The sequence below is a fragment of the Phacochoerus africanus genome, chromosome 11, assembly GCF_016906955.1.
Source record: "Phacochoerus africanus isolate WHEZ1 chromosome 11, ROS_Pafr_v1, whole genome shotgun sequence".
Classification (NCBI taxonomy): domain Eukaryota; kingdom Metazoa; phylum Chordata; class Mammalia; order Artiodactyla; family Suidae; genus Phacochoerus; species Phacochoerus africanus.
Window position 1 is genome coordinate 113,362,238 of NC_062554.1, and position 16,180 is coordinate 113,378,417.

A 16,180-nucleotide genomic window follows, 5' to 3' on the forward strand; every position below is an offset into this window, starting at 1 on the left:
GAGCACTGTTCTTACTCATGCACTTACAGTAATCCTTGGTTTCTCAAGCCACACCTCTGATTAATGTCTATGTTTGGTCTTTAATTTATGTCACTCTGCAGAATACGTATGATAGTCAGTTGTATTTGAATTAAAAAAAAAATGATCAAGCCTGAGTGTTTGTTACTAAATTTGGATGAGTGAAAAGTCCAGGCTTCTGTGAATTTAAAGACTTGAGCTGCAGAGAATGCTGAGGTGTTTGGGTTTTCAAAACTCGACCTTGGGGGAGTTCTCTTGTGGCAAATTGGAATAAGGATCCAGAGTTGTCACAGCAGCAGGTTAAGGATCTGGTGTTGTCACTGCTGTGTGTGGGTTCGATTCCTGGCCTGGGAACTTAAACGTGCCGTGGGCATGGCCAAAGAAAAAGAGGGAAAAAAAATTCAGAAGGAGGGGAAGGGGTTTGAAGGACCATCACTTTATTGCCAGTTGTTTCTGAGCAAGTCCCAGGATGTTATTCCTGTTCATTTGTTTGTTCAAAAAAAAAAATCCAGGGAGTTCCCACCATGGCACAGTGAGTTGTGAGTCTAACTGCAGCAGCTCCAGTGGCTCTGGAGGCACAGGATCGATCTCCAGCTTGGCATAATGGGTTGAAGGATCCAGTGTTGCTGCAGCTATAGTTCGGTTTCAGTCCCTGGCCCAGGAATTTCCTTGTGCTGTGGATACGACCATAAAATTGAAGAAAAAGATTATAACACTTAGTTGTATATGTGAATAAAAAAAACTTGGATGCCCACAGGGTTGAACTGATTGTCTTAAATAAAAATATCCGGTACCTACTGTGTGTGTTGGGCACTGGTCCAGGGACATATTATTGAGCAAAACGCCCCTGCCCCACAGAATTTACATTCCCATAGAGGAAGACTGACAGTAAGTATGTCTACAACACATAACAATAAATGTCTGACAACATGGAACAATAAATTATATGTTAGATGATAAATGTAGTGGAAAAGACATTTAAAAATAACACAGGGTAAGAGATATTAGAAGTGGCAGAGGAAGCATCAGGTCAGTTGCGGTTTTAATTTATTTTTATTTATCTTTTTAGAGCTGCACCTGTGGCATATGGAGGTTCTCAGGCTGGGGGTCGAATCAGAGCTGCAGCTGCTGGCCTACACATCAGCCACAGCTATGCTAGATTTGAGCTGCATCTGTGGCCTACATCACAGCTCTTAGCAATGCCGAATCCTTAACCCACCGAGTGAGGCCAGGGATGGAACCTGAGTCCTCATGGATACTAATAGGGTTTGTTACTGCTGTGCCACCACGGGAGCTCCCCACTTGCGATTTTAAGTAGGGTGGTCTGGATAGGCCTCATTAGAAAGGTGATGTTTGAGTAAAACCTTGAGGACAGTGATAGAATTAGGCGTGAGGACATCAGGGACAGAGAAAAGAGCCAGTGAAAAGGCCATAAGACAGAGAAAGATGTGCCTGGTGTATTCAGGGGAGGGCAAGGCTTGGCTGCCATAGAGTGAACCAGAGCCCAGTAGCAGAAGATGAAGCCACAAGTGGTGTGGGAAGGAGGTAGAGCCCATGGGGCTTTGTAAAGACTTTGAATGACCTGGGAAGGCAGGATCTAGCTGCTGTGTAGAGAACAGGCTGCATGAGGTGGGGGAAGAGAATCACTTCAGAGGCTACTGGAATAACCCAGGAAAAAGGCAATGATGATTTGGACAGGTAGCAGTTGGGGTGGTGAAAAATATGGTCAGATTCTATATATATGTATGTGTTTGAAGCTAGAACCCACAAAAGTTTCTGATAAGTTATGAAAGAGAAGAGTAAAGGATGACCCTGTGGTGTTTAAGCCTGAGCAGCTGGAGTTCCCTTCAAAGATGAGTAGATTGGATGTGTCTGGGCATGGGTGGGTAGGGAAACAGAAATTCCATTTTGCTGGCTCGATATGGCCTCATAGACATTTAAAAAGAGATATCAGAGTTCCTGTGGTGGCTCAGCAGTTAACGAACCCAGGAGGACGCGGGTTCGATCCCTGCCCTTGCTCAGTGGGTTAAGGATCTGGCATTGCTGTGAGCCGTGGTGTAGGTCACAGATGCAGCTCAGATCTGGCATTGCTGTGGCTGTGGTGTAGGCCGGTGGCTACAGCTCTGATTAGACCCCTAGCCTGGGATTCTCCATATGCTGCAGGTGCAGCCCTAAAAGACCAAAATAAATAAATAAATAAATAAATAAATAAATAAATAAATAAATAAAAAGAGATATCAATTTGGCAAATGACTATGTGAATCTGGAGTCCAGGGGCAGTCTGGCCTAGAGATAGAGATTTGAGGGGGACCTCAGCATAGAGAGAGCGCTTAAAGCCATGATGCTAGTTGAGATCACCAGAAGAATGAGTAGATAAACCCTAACGTGAGCCCAGGGCTATGCCAGTCTTAAGAGGTTTGGGCTGTGTGATAGTCAACTTTTGTGTCAACTTGACTGGACCAAGGGGTGCCCAGATTAAATATTATTTCTTGGTTTGTCTTTGAGGGTGTTTCTGGATGAGATTGAATCTGAACTGGTGGACCCAGGGTCGACTCCCCTCCTGAGAGTGGGCATCATACAATCTGTTTAGGGACTGAAAGGAACAAAAAGGTGAAGGGAGGAGGGATTCACCCCTTTTGCTCCCTGCTGCCCTGTTTGAGGTGCGACATTGGTTTTCTGCCCCTCCCGTGGGACTGATACCTTTGACTCCTCTCATTCTTAGACTTTCCTGGGTCTCCAGGTGGCAGATGGCAAGTTGTGGGACTTCTCCACAATTGCATGAGCCAATTCTTCATAATCTCTTTTTTACATCTACGCCTGTCATTATACCTATATACCTCCCATTGGTTCTATTTCTCTGGAGAACCCTGTCTAATATAGGCTAACAGGAGGAACCAGCAAAACAAAACAAAACCCAACGAAGGAGCAATCCATGATGGGGGAGGAGTCTAATGTTCTGGAAGCTAAAAGCTACCTGAGGTAATAGTTTCCTTCTTCCCTTTTTCCTCCTTCCTTCACCTTCTTCCCTCCTGAAGCCAGAAGCACTAACTGATGGAAAAAAAAAGGAAAAGTGGGCAGGGCTATGTGGGCAGGGTTTGCCTCACCTGTGAGTGCTGCAACCACTCGTCTCATCATCTTCCACTCTTCATTCAACACCTGGCAGCCAAAGGTGCTTAGAAGGGTGGATGAGGAGTTCCTGTCGTAGTGCAGTGGTTAACGAATCCGACTGGGAACCATGAGGTTGCGGGTTCGGTCCCTGCCCTTGCTCAGTGGGTTAGGGATCCAGCGTTGCCATGAGCTGTGGTGTAGGTCACAGACGCGGCTCGGATCCCGCATTGCCGTGGCCCTGGCATAGGCTGGCAGCTGAAGCTCCGATTCGACCCCTAGCCTGGGAACCTCCATTGGCTGCGGGAGCGGCCCAAGAAATGTCAAAAAGACAAAAAAAAAAAAAAAAAAAAAAGAAGGGTGGATAAGTTCATGCACTGCCTTCTGAGTTGTCTAGTCTTAAGAATTTGCAACAAGTAGAGTAGAGAGGAAATACCCGGTTACAATGAGATGAATTGTTTTCACCACAGCCTCCAATTCATATGTTAAAATAATAACCCCCCAAGTTCCTCAGAATGTGACTGTCTTTGAAGACAGACTTTTAAAGAGGTAATCAAATTTAGGTAAAGAAGTAATTTTTAGGTAATTACATTTAGATAAAAAGATAAATTCCTTAGTTTTGCTCACCCAAGGTTATGGCTTACAAAATTCATACCCATGACAGCAGATAAGAACCAAAATAAAGCTAGTGTGAATGAGGATAAGTTGAAGAAAAGATGAAAAGATTGTTCGAGAAGGACTGAAAACACCAGGAGATGGGAGTGGGGAGGTGTGTGTGCCTGGTGTCATCATGGGCAGCACCTCAAAACCAGGTGCAAGCCTCTTAGTTACACACACACACACACATCCTAACTTCAGTATCCTTTAATCACAGCTCCCAACCCAAGGGAATGATCTGATCGTTGGAATCTGTACTCTTCTTTTCAGCAAAGTAAACCACAAAGTTCAAAGAGAATGTTGTGTAAGATTATTTTATTTTACGAGGCAAAGGTTCTGTCATAGCCAACTGGATTCCACCTGAAGCATTAAAAGCCAACCATAGTAAACACATGTATGTTCAGCTCTGGCGCCAGAGGCCCTCTCTTCCTTCAGAAGTGCTGCTGTTATTGCAGCTCACAGTAACCCGGCAACATGTGAGTGCAGGGGCTGGCCCTGGGTTCCACATGGGGCAAACCTGTTTTTCCCAAACTCTTTTCTAAACCTATCCTCTTGAGCCAGTGAGGGCCAGTATTGTGGTTTTCAGGAAGAAACTATTACTCATTATGCGTTTGCCTCAAATCACCAGAAAACTCAAACTATCTTGGTTACATATCCCTTTAAAAGCTGACAGAAGAAAAGCATCTGCTATCATGGGAAACCCCAGCTTGCTCTTCCCACCCAGTGGGACGTGGTGACCATGCACATTCTCCAGGATGAGTGCAAGCTTGAAAAGAGAAAAGCTCTGTGGGTGTTGCTGGCTGGCTCTCCCCTCAGGAGCCTGGACCATCATCCCCCTTCTGCCTTTTTTGACAGCGCTTGGTGGCTTTTCACATCCGGGAGAGCCTGATGTCATAGGTGACCATGTTGAAGTTGTCCCAGGCGAAGAGCTTCTTCTCCAGGGGGTTGTAGTCTATCATGCTGCTGTACTCGTAGCGGTTCTTGAACGGGATGGTCAGGGCCCTGCTGCTGCCCGTGCTTGTGTCGTAGGCGAAGTTGATGGTAGCCTCAGGTGATGAATAGCTGCTGACGGTATACAAGGTGCCACAGATGATGAAGGCGTTGGCGACGGACTGCTTACGGATGTTGGTCTCCCAGGTTCCCTCAAGCTCCAGATTCTCTGGGTTCAGTTTGGAGAGGACAATGGCGCCTTTGGCGGCCTCCGTGCTGTAGATGACCCAGAGACCTGTCTCATCCACTGCCAGGTCGATGTCAGTGTAGCCACCCCAGGAGTAGGGGAACTGTCCATGGTAGCCGGCTCCAGGGATTTCCTTCTCAGCCTTCAGGGTCTCGGTGCTCAGCTCATACCTGATCACCGTTCTGGAACTGGCGCCCTGGAAGTAGAGGCTGCCCTGGTACACCACGGCACCTGTGCTTTCCAGCTGCCTGGGCAGCACGTGCACCTTGGAAGGGTAGCCCTGCGCAAACTGGCTGATGCGGTCGTACTCAAAAACCTGGCGGATGTCCGTGCCCACTGTGTCAATCCTCCACGTGGTCTCCTGGGAATAGGGGTAGGTGGCCTTGGGGTCTCTCATCCACACGCCATACTTGCCAGTGATTGTCTCAGCTGTTCTCAGGGTGACAGGCTCTCCTACCCAAACGAGTTCTCCACATCCTGGTGAATTAAAACAAAAACGGTGTGTCTACCATCTTTCCATGATGTGGAAGCATGGCAGAGCTAGAAGAAGTGAGAACCCCTGAGACACACCCTTGGGGTTTAAACCCAGGCTTTGCCACTGGCTGACTGTGTGACTTTCAATAAGTTGCCTGGGTTTCTAAGACTCAATTTTCTCCTTTGCAAAAGGGGCTGATCATAGTGGTTTGAGTAGTAGGGCTGTTGTAAGTTTTAAATGTAATTATACATGCTAAGTGATTGTATAAATACCTGCCAAATATTATATGAGCGCTATATGATATGAATTGAGCTATAACTGATCCTTTAACACCACAGGTTTGAACAGTATGGGGCCGCTATATATGTGGATTTTTTTTGTTCAATAAATTTTACTTCTATTTGGTATCAGTTATAAAGATGAAAGATTCACAGAGGGCTTCACACTCTATTTGTAATATTTGACTTAAGGTGGGCAAGATCTCCTGGTGTTAATTATATTACTCTATGATTTTCCTTTTTTTTTCTTTTGCTTTTTAGGGCCACACCTGTAGCACATGGAAGTTCCCAGACTATGGGTTGAATCAAAGCTGAAGCTGCTGGCCTATGCCAAGCCACAGCAATGCAGGATCTGAGCTACTTCTGTGACCTGCATTTCAGCTCAGGGCAACACTGGATCCTTAACCCACTGAGCAAGGCCAGGGATTGAACCCATGTCCTCATGGATACTAGTTGTGTTCATTTCCACTGAGCCATGACAGAAACTCCTCCTCTATGATTTTCCTGTCTGATGTATTATTTTAAAAAAATGAGACAATAACCAAGTCATAACAATCTCTATAAAACAAAGCTTTACAAGTCCTTCCCCAAGGGACCATGTATTTCAGCCATCATTTTACTATACTAAAACTTGAATATAATTTTTTAAATGAAGATATGGTTGAACACTTAGATTTATTTGAATCACAACTGATCTCTATATTTTAATGGGCATTTCAATTTCCTTATAGAAAGCAGAAACTCTTTGCTACCCATATCTCAGGGAATCATATTTGGAATATTTCAAAACTCCCCATCCTCATGCTTCTCCTTCTATACTAGCAATAATTGTCAATAATAAGGATAGTCACTATTGCTGAAAACTAGAGTCTTTGTCTTAAAGTCAGGCTTTCAGGGAACACCTTGCAGAGGGGCAATTGTACTTTTCCTAGGTACCCAAAGTTCAGAAAAGATACCTTGAGTAACAGAGTGTATTGGGATGGCTCATGCTGTCCATCTGGCCCCAAGATAAAGACATGAAGGATCTACTGAAAATGTCATTTTTTGCATTTTCAGGTGCAATCAATTCTTTGTGTTGACCAGGTAGATGAAACAGACACATCTGTCATTTTCCCCCAGTGCAGCCTAGTCCCCATCCCAAGTGTAGGTGATGCGATATAGAGCTTAGGTAGGGAGAGGCCACCTTCCTGCCAGTGTGCCCTGGGAAGGGAGCAGAAAACAGTTCTGTTCTTCCCCCCTTCCCTGCCTCTGCTTCCCGGGAGGTTACCTGTCCACCCCTATCTCCCTGATAGTGGGCTGACCAACTCCAAATACAGAACTAGACACAGATAAAGACCAGGTGGGTACAGAAGAGGAGAAATTTAACTCCATACCACTGCCTCCTTCTTCACTGCCGGAATGACCAGACACACTCTCCTTCAAGATTCGAGCAGCAGGAACCTCAGTTAACTCTGACTTCAGTTCTTGAAAGTCCAAGTTCTCCACATTCCATTTAGAAACTATATTAAAAGCAAAAGGCAAAATTGTATTGTGAGGAAAAAGGTCTAACAATAGACTAGGTTGAAGGTGGGATTTTTTTTTTTTTTTTGGTCTTTTTGCCTTTTCTAGGGCTGCTCCCTCAGCATATGGAGGTTCCCAGACTAGGGGTTTAATCAGAGCTGCGACCTACACCACAGCTCATGGCAATGCCGGATCCTTAACACACTGAGCAAGGCCAGGGATCAAACCCGAAACCTCATGGTTCCTAGTCAGATTCGTTAACCACTGAGCCATGACAGGAACTCCTGAAGATGGGATTTAAATAGGCTTCCAAAGATATGATGATGTTTGAGATTTGGTTTAAGATAATAAGTGGGGTGAGATTGTGGGGAGGGACCATGAAACAAGATTGGGCTAAGTTTACAACTGTCAGAGCTGGGTGAAGGATATGTTGGGATTTGTGTTATTCTCTCTACTTTCATGAATGTTTGAAAAATTCCATAATACAAAGCTCATAAATAATAAATTGCATAGCAATGTCCCTCGCACAGAGTATTCAACATAAAGTAAATTAAAATAATTCCCACTAGAAGGTCTGATACATGAGTAGGTGGTGTTATGAAGGGATATTGGAAAGATCCTTAGCTTCTTCTAGGATGCCTGAAATAATTCAACAATTGACAGTCCCCTGCATGACTTAAGCTTCTATTTTCTTGTCATAATGCAAATGGTCTTGTAAGGAGGAAGATATTAAGCTTTACATGCTTTTCTGATATATTCGGTCAGATCCTTTTCCAAGATCAGTTTGGGACAAGGAAGAGAGTGTGCAGGATTCCTACTGGAATTTCGAGGAGAGTTTGAGGCATGGAGAAGGCAAGAGCTGTGGATGACACTGGCTAGACATTAAGTCATCACAGTGGGTCACACACTGCTACATTGATTTGAGAGCGTGCGGAAGTTCTGAAACACTGAAAATAGCTTCTTCGTGAACAGAGGTGATTAACAGGTATTTATAGCTCTTTCCACATTTCAGAGAAGTTTTATATAAATTACTTATGTGCTCTGGTACCTTCACAAGTTTTAGAGAAATAGAATAAGGCTTTAGGACTATAATCTGCACCTAATTTAATTATTGCCACCACTTACTAAGTGACCCCTATGAGCCGGGTACCCTGCTAGGCTCTTGCTATTATTACCTCTATTTCACATAACAGTCCTGAGAAGGAATATTATTATCTTCATTTTGCTGAAGAGGAAACTGAGGCTCAGAGAGGCTAAGTAGCTTGCCCAAGATCACGAGTGGTGGGACTAGGACTTGACCCACATCTGCCAAGGTCATGGCAGTTGTGACCCTTTCTTTTATTTTTCATTTATTTATTTTTTGGTTGCTTTTTAGGGCCACATCCATGCCATATGGGAGGTTCTCAGGCTGGGGGTTGAATCTGAGCTGTAGCTGCTGGCCTGTGCCACAGCTGCAGCAACTCAGAATCCAAGCCATGTCTGCGACCTATACCATAGCTCACAGCAATGCAGGATCCTTAACCCACCGAGCAAGGCCCGGGATCGAACCTGCATCCTAATGGATGCTAGTCAGATTCGTTAACCGCTAAGCCACTCTGGGAACTCTAGTTGTGAACCTTTCCATCCTCTGGTAGGCATGCATGTCAGCTTAAAAGGGATTCTCGGAGTTCCCGTCGTGGCGCAGTGGTTAACGAATCCGACTGGGAACCATGAGGTTGCGGGTTCGGTCCCTGCCGTTGCTCAGTGGGTTAACCATCCGGCGTTGCCGTGAGCTGTGGTGTAGGTTGCAGATGCGGCTCGGATCCCGCGTTGCTGTGGCTCTGGTGTAGGCCAGTGGCTACAGCTCCGATTCGACCCCTGGCCTGGGAACCTCCATATGCCGCGGGAGCAGCCCAAGAAATAGCAACAACAACAACAACAAAAGACAAAAGACCAAAAAAAAAAAAAAAAAAAAAAGGGATTCTCTAGGTGCTGAATGCACCCTTCCCTAGATGCTCTCTAAAAAATAAAGCATTTTTCCTTTAAAAGGAACACAATGTTAAGCTGAGTAGAGGGCGCTAGAGAGGCACTGTGAGGGAGCTGGTCTCTCCACAATGTTATGCAGGGGCTGGCAGCCTGACTGTGAGGACATCTGGTGGCACCCGCCTCAGACAGAGTCCAGGACACGGTTCCTCTGTGACCTCACAGGCTTGGCCTGGCCATAACCTTTCCACAGCCCTCTCAACGCAGAACCCAGAGTCTCTGCATGAGGACCCCCGTGCTTTGCCGGCCTCCCCGTGCTGGCTCAGCAGGGCTCCTGCAGCCTGTCCCAGACTCCCCTGGCTCCTTGCCTGCACTTAGGAGGTGGCCTTTCCAATTCCAGCCTGGGCTAACCAGCCAGAATCTCTGCTCTCTGATGGGATGAACCCCACCTTTCTCAATGAGGTTGGAACCCATTCCAAGTTTGTCCTTCCTCTGGTACCCTCCCTCAGCCCTGGGGTGCCACGTGGAGTTTACTTTATCTCATCGTTACTCTTTAATCAGTTAATCCTTTCTATCAAACATCCCTGACTCCGCTTGTTGTGTGGTTTCTGTTTCCTGCCTGAACACAGACTGCTACCAGAAGCTCTGCGAGAGGCTCAAAGATGCTGCTCAGCATTCTGGGGTGACCCACTCCTGGAGCCTACTCACATTCCAGTGGGGGCTCTCACACACCCACACAGTTCCCAGGTGGAGCACCAGAGAGCTGCTCTTCCTCCCCGAAGAAGCGGTACAACAGGTGCCTGGCTGGTGTCTAGTTCCTTTCCTGGTCCCACTAAGGCCCTCAGGGCTCTGACCAAGGGGCCTTTCTCTCCCCTTTCACCCCCAAAACTCTTACATTGCTCTTTGTAGGAACCACACCTCATGTGCTTTCTTTGGAATAAACAAGAACCACAATAAAACATAATGTCAGGGAATGGCTTCCAGAACGACCGTGAGGCCAGTTCTCAGTTGGCAGGTGGGATGGTTGGATTACAAGCCTGTTGGCTGCTGCTTGGCTGTGTTAGCCAGGAACACTTGGCAATGGTCGAAACTCCCAGAGTAGAGGCATCTGGCATGAGAACCAAAGCCTGTGGGAGAGGATGCAGGGCCCAAAGGCAGGGAATCCATTGTGTGAAGAGGCCTGGACTGGGCCAGAAGTTGTAGCTTCCTCTCTGAGCCTTAGCAGTCTTAGATCATGGAGTTCCCTGGTGGCCTAGTGGTTAAGGAGCCAGCATTGTCACTGCTATGGCACAGGTTTGATTGCTGGCCTGAGATCTTCGGTGTTCCTTGGGTGTGGCCAAAAAAAAAAAAAAAAAACTCTTAGCTCAAACTATAAATGAAACAGTCTCAATAAAAAAAAATATCAAAACTAAAATTTCTCTGGAATGTTTCAAAATCACTCAAATTTCATTCTGAATGTGGGGGAAAAACAAAAAGAGGTTATGAAAAGATTAAGGACTATATTGTATCAGACAGCTGAACATTTTTAGGACTTTTGTTTGTTTCTATTAAAATTCAATCCTTCTGTGGTTGAAAAGTCCATGTCTGTTATAAAATTCAGGAAATACTTTCTTCATGCTTCATCCTATCTATTAATTCTTATTGATAGACACATGCTAGAGAGTTAAACTTAGAAACCTGAATTCATTAACTCAGTTGCATTCCATACACACACACACACACACACACACACACACACACACATGGTACATAAACTTACATACCATATATATTTATATACTTATATATATATGCAAATTATATTGTAATATTTTTGTAGTGGAGTTATTTTCTACCACTGCCCCAAAAGTTAGGTCAATATTATGTAAATGAAGAGGATGAAGGAAAAAGAAGGGTACCAACATAATCACAAGTTGTCACGAATACTCTAGGAAAGTGAAGATTATCTAGCAGATTACTTTCCTGGGTGTCGCTCCAATGCATACACTTTCCAGAATCAGTGTGCGCTATAGAAACAAAAGCACATGTTGATGTTTTGATTGTCAAGTGGCAATTGTTTTGTTGCTGTTTTGCTTTGCTTTTTAGGGCAGCACCTGTGGCACATGGGGGTTCCCAGGCGAGGGGTCTAATCAGAGCTACAGCTGCTGGCCTATGCCTCAGCCACAGCAATGCAGGGTCCGAGCCGCCTGCGACCTACACCACAGCTCAAAGCAAGCGAGGCCAGGGATCGAACCCACTAAGCGAGGCCAGGAATCGAACTCACAACCTCATGGTTCCTAGTCAGATTTGTTTCCTCTGAGCCACGATGGGAACTCTGTCCAATGGCATTTTTAAAGAATAGTGTGACGTAAGCAAAAGAAGTCTTTTGTAATTATCTTTGTAATTATGGGTGGTCGCTCTGTGCCAGCCACCATGCTGGATGCCTCCACATGGGGGAATTATTCTCCCCATCTGATGGGTGAGGAAGTGAAATCTGCAATGCTCATGCTAAGCAGCTGCTGTGCCCCTCCTGCGTATCTTGCCTACCTTTCTCCAGCCATTGCTGTGTCCACCTGCCTCCCACAGTTGGCACTTATCAGAACCTGCCTCAGCTGCCCTGCCCCAGCTTCTCTGACTCTGTGCCCATATCTGTGTGTCACAGGAGTGTGATACACATCAGGGGATGACCTGTGGCCAATAAAGTCTCAGATCTGGAGATAAATGCTGCCTTCCTCTGCTGGACGTGACACAGCTTCTCAGAAGTCATGGTGGGGTAAAACCTTTGCCCCGTGGGGACAGCCACCACTCCTGGTTGGTTCTCCTTCCTTCCCTGCAGCACTCTCTTTACCCCTGATTCTCCTCCTCAGCATTGTGGCCCATATAAACACTGCACATGAGCCCTCATCCCAGGCTTTGTTTTCTGGAAGGACCCGTTCAAAGCAGAGGAGAACTAAGGGGAGGGGAGGGCTTCTCTTGTGACGCTATAACCAACACTGGATTATTTTCAGTATTCTGTATTTTCCTCTTTGGGCTTGTTTAAAAGATGTCCAGACATTTCACTACAAAACTATTACTACAAAATTATGTATATATGTGTGTGCGTGTGTGTGTAGCTATATATATACATATATATCCCTGATCTCAATTCCATATCTATGTATACATGTACACACACACACACATATATATATATATCCCTGATCTCATATATATATGTGTGTGTGTATATATATATCTATACACATATATGTATATATCCCTGATCTCAGTTCAGGGATTGAACATGGGCTGTAGTGGTCAAAGGGCCATATCCTAACCACTAGACCATCAGGGAACTCCCTATATGTGTATATTATTTCAACTCATACACACATATGCACAAACAAGTGATTTCCATGATTCTAAGGAGATTTTTTTCCATGTAACAATCACACGATAAAGAAAGTGGTGGTGACAGTTTGAATTATAAGTGGAGTAAGAAAACATCCACCTTCTCAGGACTCTCCCCTGCTTCCTTGGCCTCACTAAGCCCTCACTCCCCTTAGGCCCACCCTCCCTGCATAGAGCACACCTACACCTAAATCCCAGCCAACCCAAACACCCCTCCACCATCACATCCACATGCCATGAGGCACATCTTTTGTTCCAAGCAGTTCTTTCCCTGATATTCAAATGTAACTCTTCTATCTTGCATCTTTAGATTCTATAAGCTAGAGGTCAATTCAGGGTCCTGAAGAGCCACTGAACTCAGAGGAAGGGCCTGAGTTCTATTGCCGACTCTGCCGCTAGGGGGGCTGGGAGACAGCAGGCTGCTGAGTGACTCTCTGGGCCTCAGTTTCCACATCTGTACAAATGAGCTAGAGGCATCAGATTCTCTCTGGGCCCCCTTTCCAGCTCTGCATTCTTGTGCTAATGTAATTTCCTGCTCAAAAAACCCACAGCTAGAAAGGAGCTTCCAAGTCTGGAGTTCACTATAATGGGCTGCTGCCTTTAGTTCAAAAGTAGAGCAGCTGGAAAGGACAAAAAGAAATATAAAATCAGAGAACGCATCAAATAAATTCCCAAAGACTTGTTAAATGACCACAAAACTATAAAAAAAAATTGCCTCTATTTTCAAACACACACACACACACACACACACACACACACACACACACACACACACACACATAGGTTTTGTTCTTTCAGGTAACAGTGTGAAATACATAATGACTCTTAACATTTCTATTAATAACGATTCATTTGTGCTCAAAGACCAAGTTCAACAAGTCTCATCTCCACCCCTGATCAGCTGTTCAACCTGGGGTCCCTCAGCATTTCAGACTTTATTTTCCTTCATTCTAAAATTTAGAATTGGCTCTCTTTCAACTCTATCACTATAGGATTCTTTATACCTTAGAGTTATTTCATTTGAGCCCCATAAAAATTATTACCCACAGCATGTAAAAATTCCTCAGCCAAGAATCAAACTCTAGCCATAGCAGCAACCTGAGCTGCTGCACTGGCAATGCTGGATCCTTAACCCACTGCTCCATAAGGGAACTCCCACAGCAGGAATTTTCATTGCCATGTTACAGAGGAGGAAACAAAGGTACAGAGGCTAAAAAACTTGCCAGAGGTCACATCAGGAATTCATTCAGGTTTTTCAGTCTCAGACCTGTGCAGATCTTGCCTTTTATGCAGAAATCCTTTTTAGAAAATAGTTTCCCTCATTTTATTTTGAAGATTTTCAAACCTTTAGAAAAGTTGAAAGAAAAGTACAATAACCCTACATGTGCTGTTCACTTAGATTCACCAATTGTTAATATTTTGTCACATTTGCATTCTTTTTCTTTCTCTCTTTATTTATTTATAGTCTCTGCTGAACCATCTGAAGTAAACTGTAGCCATTCTGACACCTCACCCCTAAGTACTTGAGTAGGTATCTCCTTAGAACATGGATATTCTTCATAACCACTAGAGCATATCTCATCCAAGAAACTGAACATTAATTCAATAACACAATCTGACAAGTAGCGTATATTCAATTTTCTTCAAGGATCCCTTGTAGCTTTGTCCCCCTGGATGCAGGAGCCACTCCAGGGTCATGTACTGCATTTGGCCACCACATCTCTTCGGTCCCCATTAATCTAAAACAAGCCCCCTCCCGACTCCTTTTTTTTCTTTCTTTCTTGATTTTGACATCCAGACTAATTGTCAATTAACTGGATTTACTTGTTTGTTTCTTTATGATTGGAAAACTTATTTAACAGCAAATATTGGGGAGCACAATTTCACAAAAAGTGACACAAATACTGTCTTCCTAAGTACTGAAAGAGTCCCCCTTCCCCCAGTGTGCACTCACGGACTCACCTTCTGGCTAGAGCCAGGATAAACACAACATCTCAGGTAGCAAAAGCCGCTTCAAAGTGACTTAAAAGCACAGGTTCTCAGACTGGAACAAGAGCAGGAAATCTTCCAAAACAACATATTAGGGCACCCACAAAGGGTTGCTTTCTCTTTATTTTGCCAAGGAAGGACATTAAAAAAGGGACCTTACCGCTTATCATCATTTCATAAATCTATTGTCGTTTCGTAAATAGAGGTCATTTTAACAACAAAGACTCAATCTCTGAACAGAGATTCACAAAAGGATAGTTTTCTAAAAAGGGTAGTTGGCAACTTGCTGCTGATCACACAGGCACCTCACCTTGTCCTTACATATTCCCATTGCACCATGGATTGTGAAAACTGTCAAGGGTAGGCACAATGAACCCAGAACTACTAACCTCAGCAGAACTCTCAGGAGCTAAACGACCAGCAATATGTGAAAGTGATTGCTTTGCCTTCTTTAATCTACATTGTGCTAGATGGGTGGTCTCTGGGAGAAAGGGGGAGGGCAAGAAGGACAGGCCTGGGTCACCTGTAACAGGTGCATGAACGTGTCACCTTCACCCCACATTCTTACCTTCCCTGGAGCCCAACGGCACATCCTGAGACATGCTGTGAGCCTGGGGACACTGGACCTTCAGCTTTGCTAACTCCTGGCTGCTGCTCTCCAACCTCCTGGCCAGATCCTCATTCTCTGTCTCCAGTTGCCTCTTCTCCTCCTCCAGAGCTGACTTGTCACGGGCGAGGTTGTTGTAAGTTGTCTCCAGCTCCCTGTTTTGAGTTTCCAGCTGTTCTCGCTCTCTCCTCAGGGTACCCAGCTCCTTCTCCAGCCCCTCCTGGGCCTCCCAGGGCCCGGTAGCCTGGCCCAAGATCAGCCGGTGAAGGAGAGCCTCCAGGGAGCTCAGCCGGGCTTTGGTGGACTCCAGGGCTGCACGCTGTTCGCTGCTGTCTCTCTGCAGGTCCTGGAGGGCTGACATGGTCTGGCCCTGCTCGGGGCAGCTGGACTCATTGGGGCTGGCTACCTTGAAGGTGTACTGGCATTGGCCACTCCGGTCATTGGCCTTCCACAGCTGGGCTGTCCTGGCCCCTGCACTCCACACCAGACAGGCCAGCAGCAGCAGCTGGACAGCTGGCATCTTGGGCCTGCAGCGGCAGCAATGTGCACAGAAGCCCTCAGTTCAGAGGCTGGGCGAGGCTGCCTCTGGAACTCTCCTCTGCGCTGTGAGGTGTCTGGATGGGTGGCCCTGCTGGTTCCTGCCCCAGCTCCACAGAAGTTTATATACATGGGGGGAGCCAGCCCTGCATGGGGGGAGAATGAGGTGGCCACATGAGGCCGGGTGGGGCCGTGCATAAGGGGGTGTTTCTATGCTGCCAGCAAGATACTTAGAAAATGAACTTACAGAGGTTATGTTTCGAATTTCTTTTAAAAAAAGACTGTCCCACTTTATGCACCCCACATCCCCTAATAGTCCTTTTGTCTCTACCTTATTTTCACACATACACTCAACACATGCCTACCTCATCCTGCATGCCTGCTTGTGTGCTGATTTCAACAAGGAACTTATTTCTAGTTTATATTTCCATGTTCTCTCCAAACTTTATTGAGAACATGCTTTATGTCAGGCATTGTTCTAGAAAACAGGGGCACAGATATGCCTA

The 16,180-nt window shown here is 45.5% G+C and overlaps 1 protein-coding gene across 1 annotated transcript; it reads right to left on the reverse strand.

The window, feature by feature from the left end:
- Nucleotides 1–4,078: 4,078 nt before the first annotated feature.
- On the reverse strand, nt 4,079–15,795 carry MYOC (myocilin). Its single transcript, XM_047752327.1, has 3 exons — nt 15,099–15,795; nt 7,084–7,209; nt 4,079–5,434 (listed from the first exon to the last, which is right to left on the reverse strand). The coding sequence occupies exons 1-3, from the start codon at nt 15,655–15,657 to the stop codon at nt 4,650–4,652; spliced, it is 1,470 nt and encodes a 489-aa protein (XP_047608283.1). The 5' UTR covers nt 15,658–15,795; the 3' UTR covers nt 4,079–4,649.
- Between the last annotated feature and the right edge of the window lie 385 nt (nt 15,796–16,180).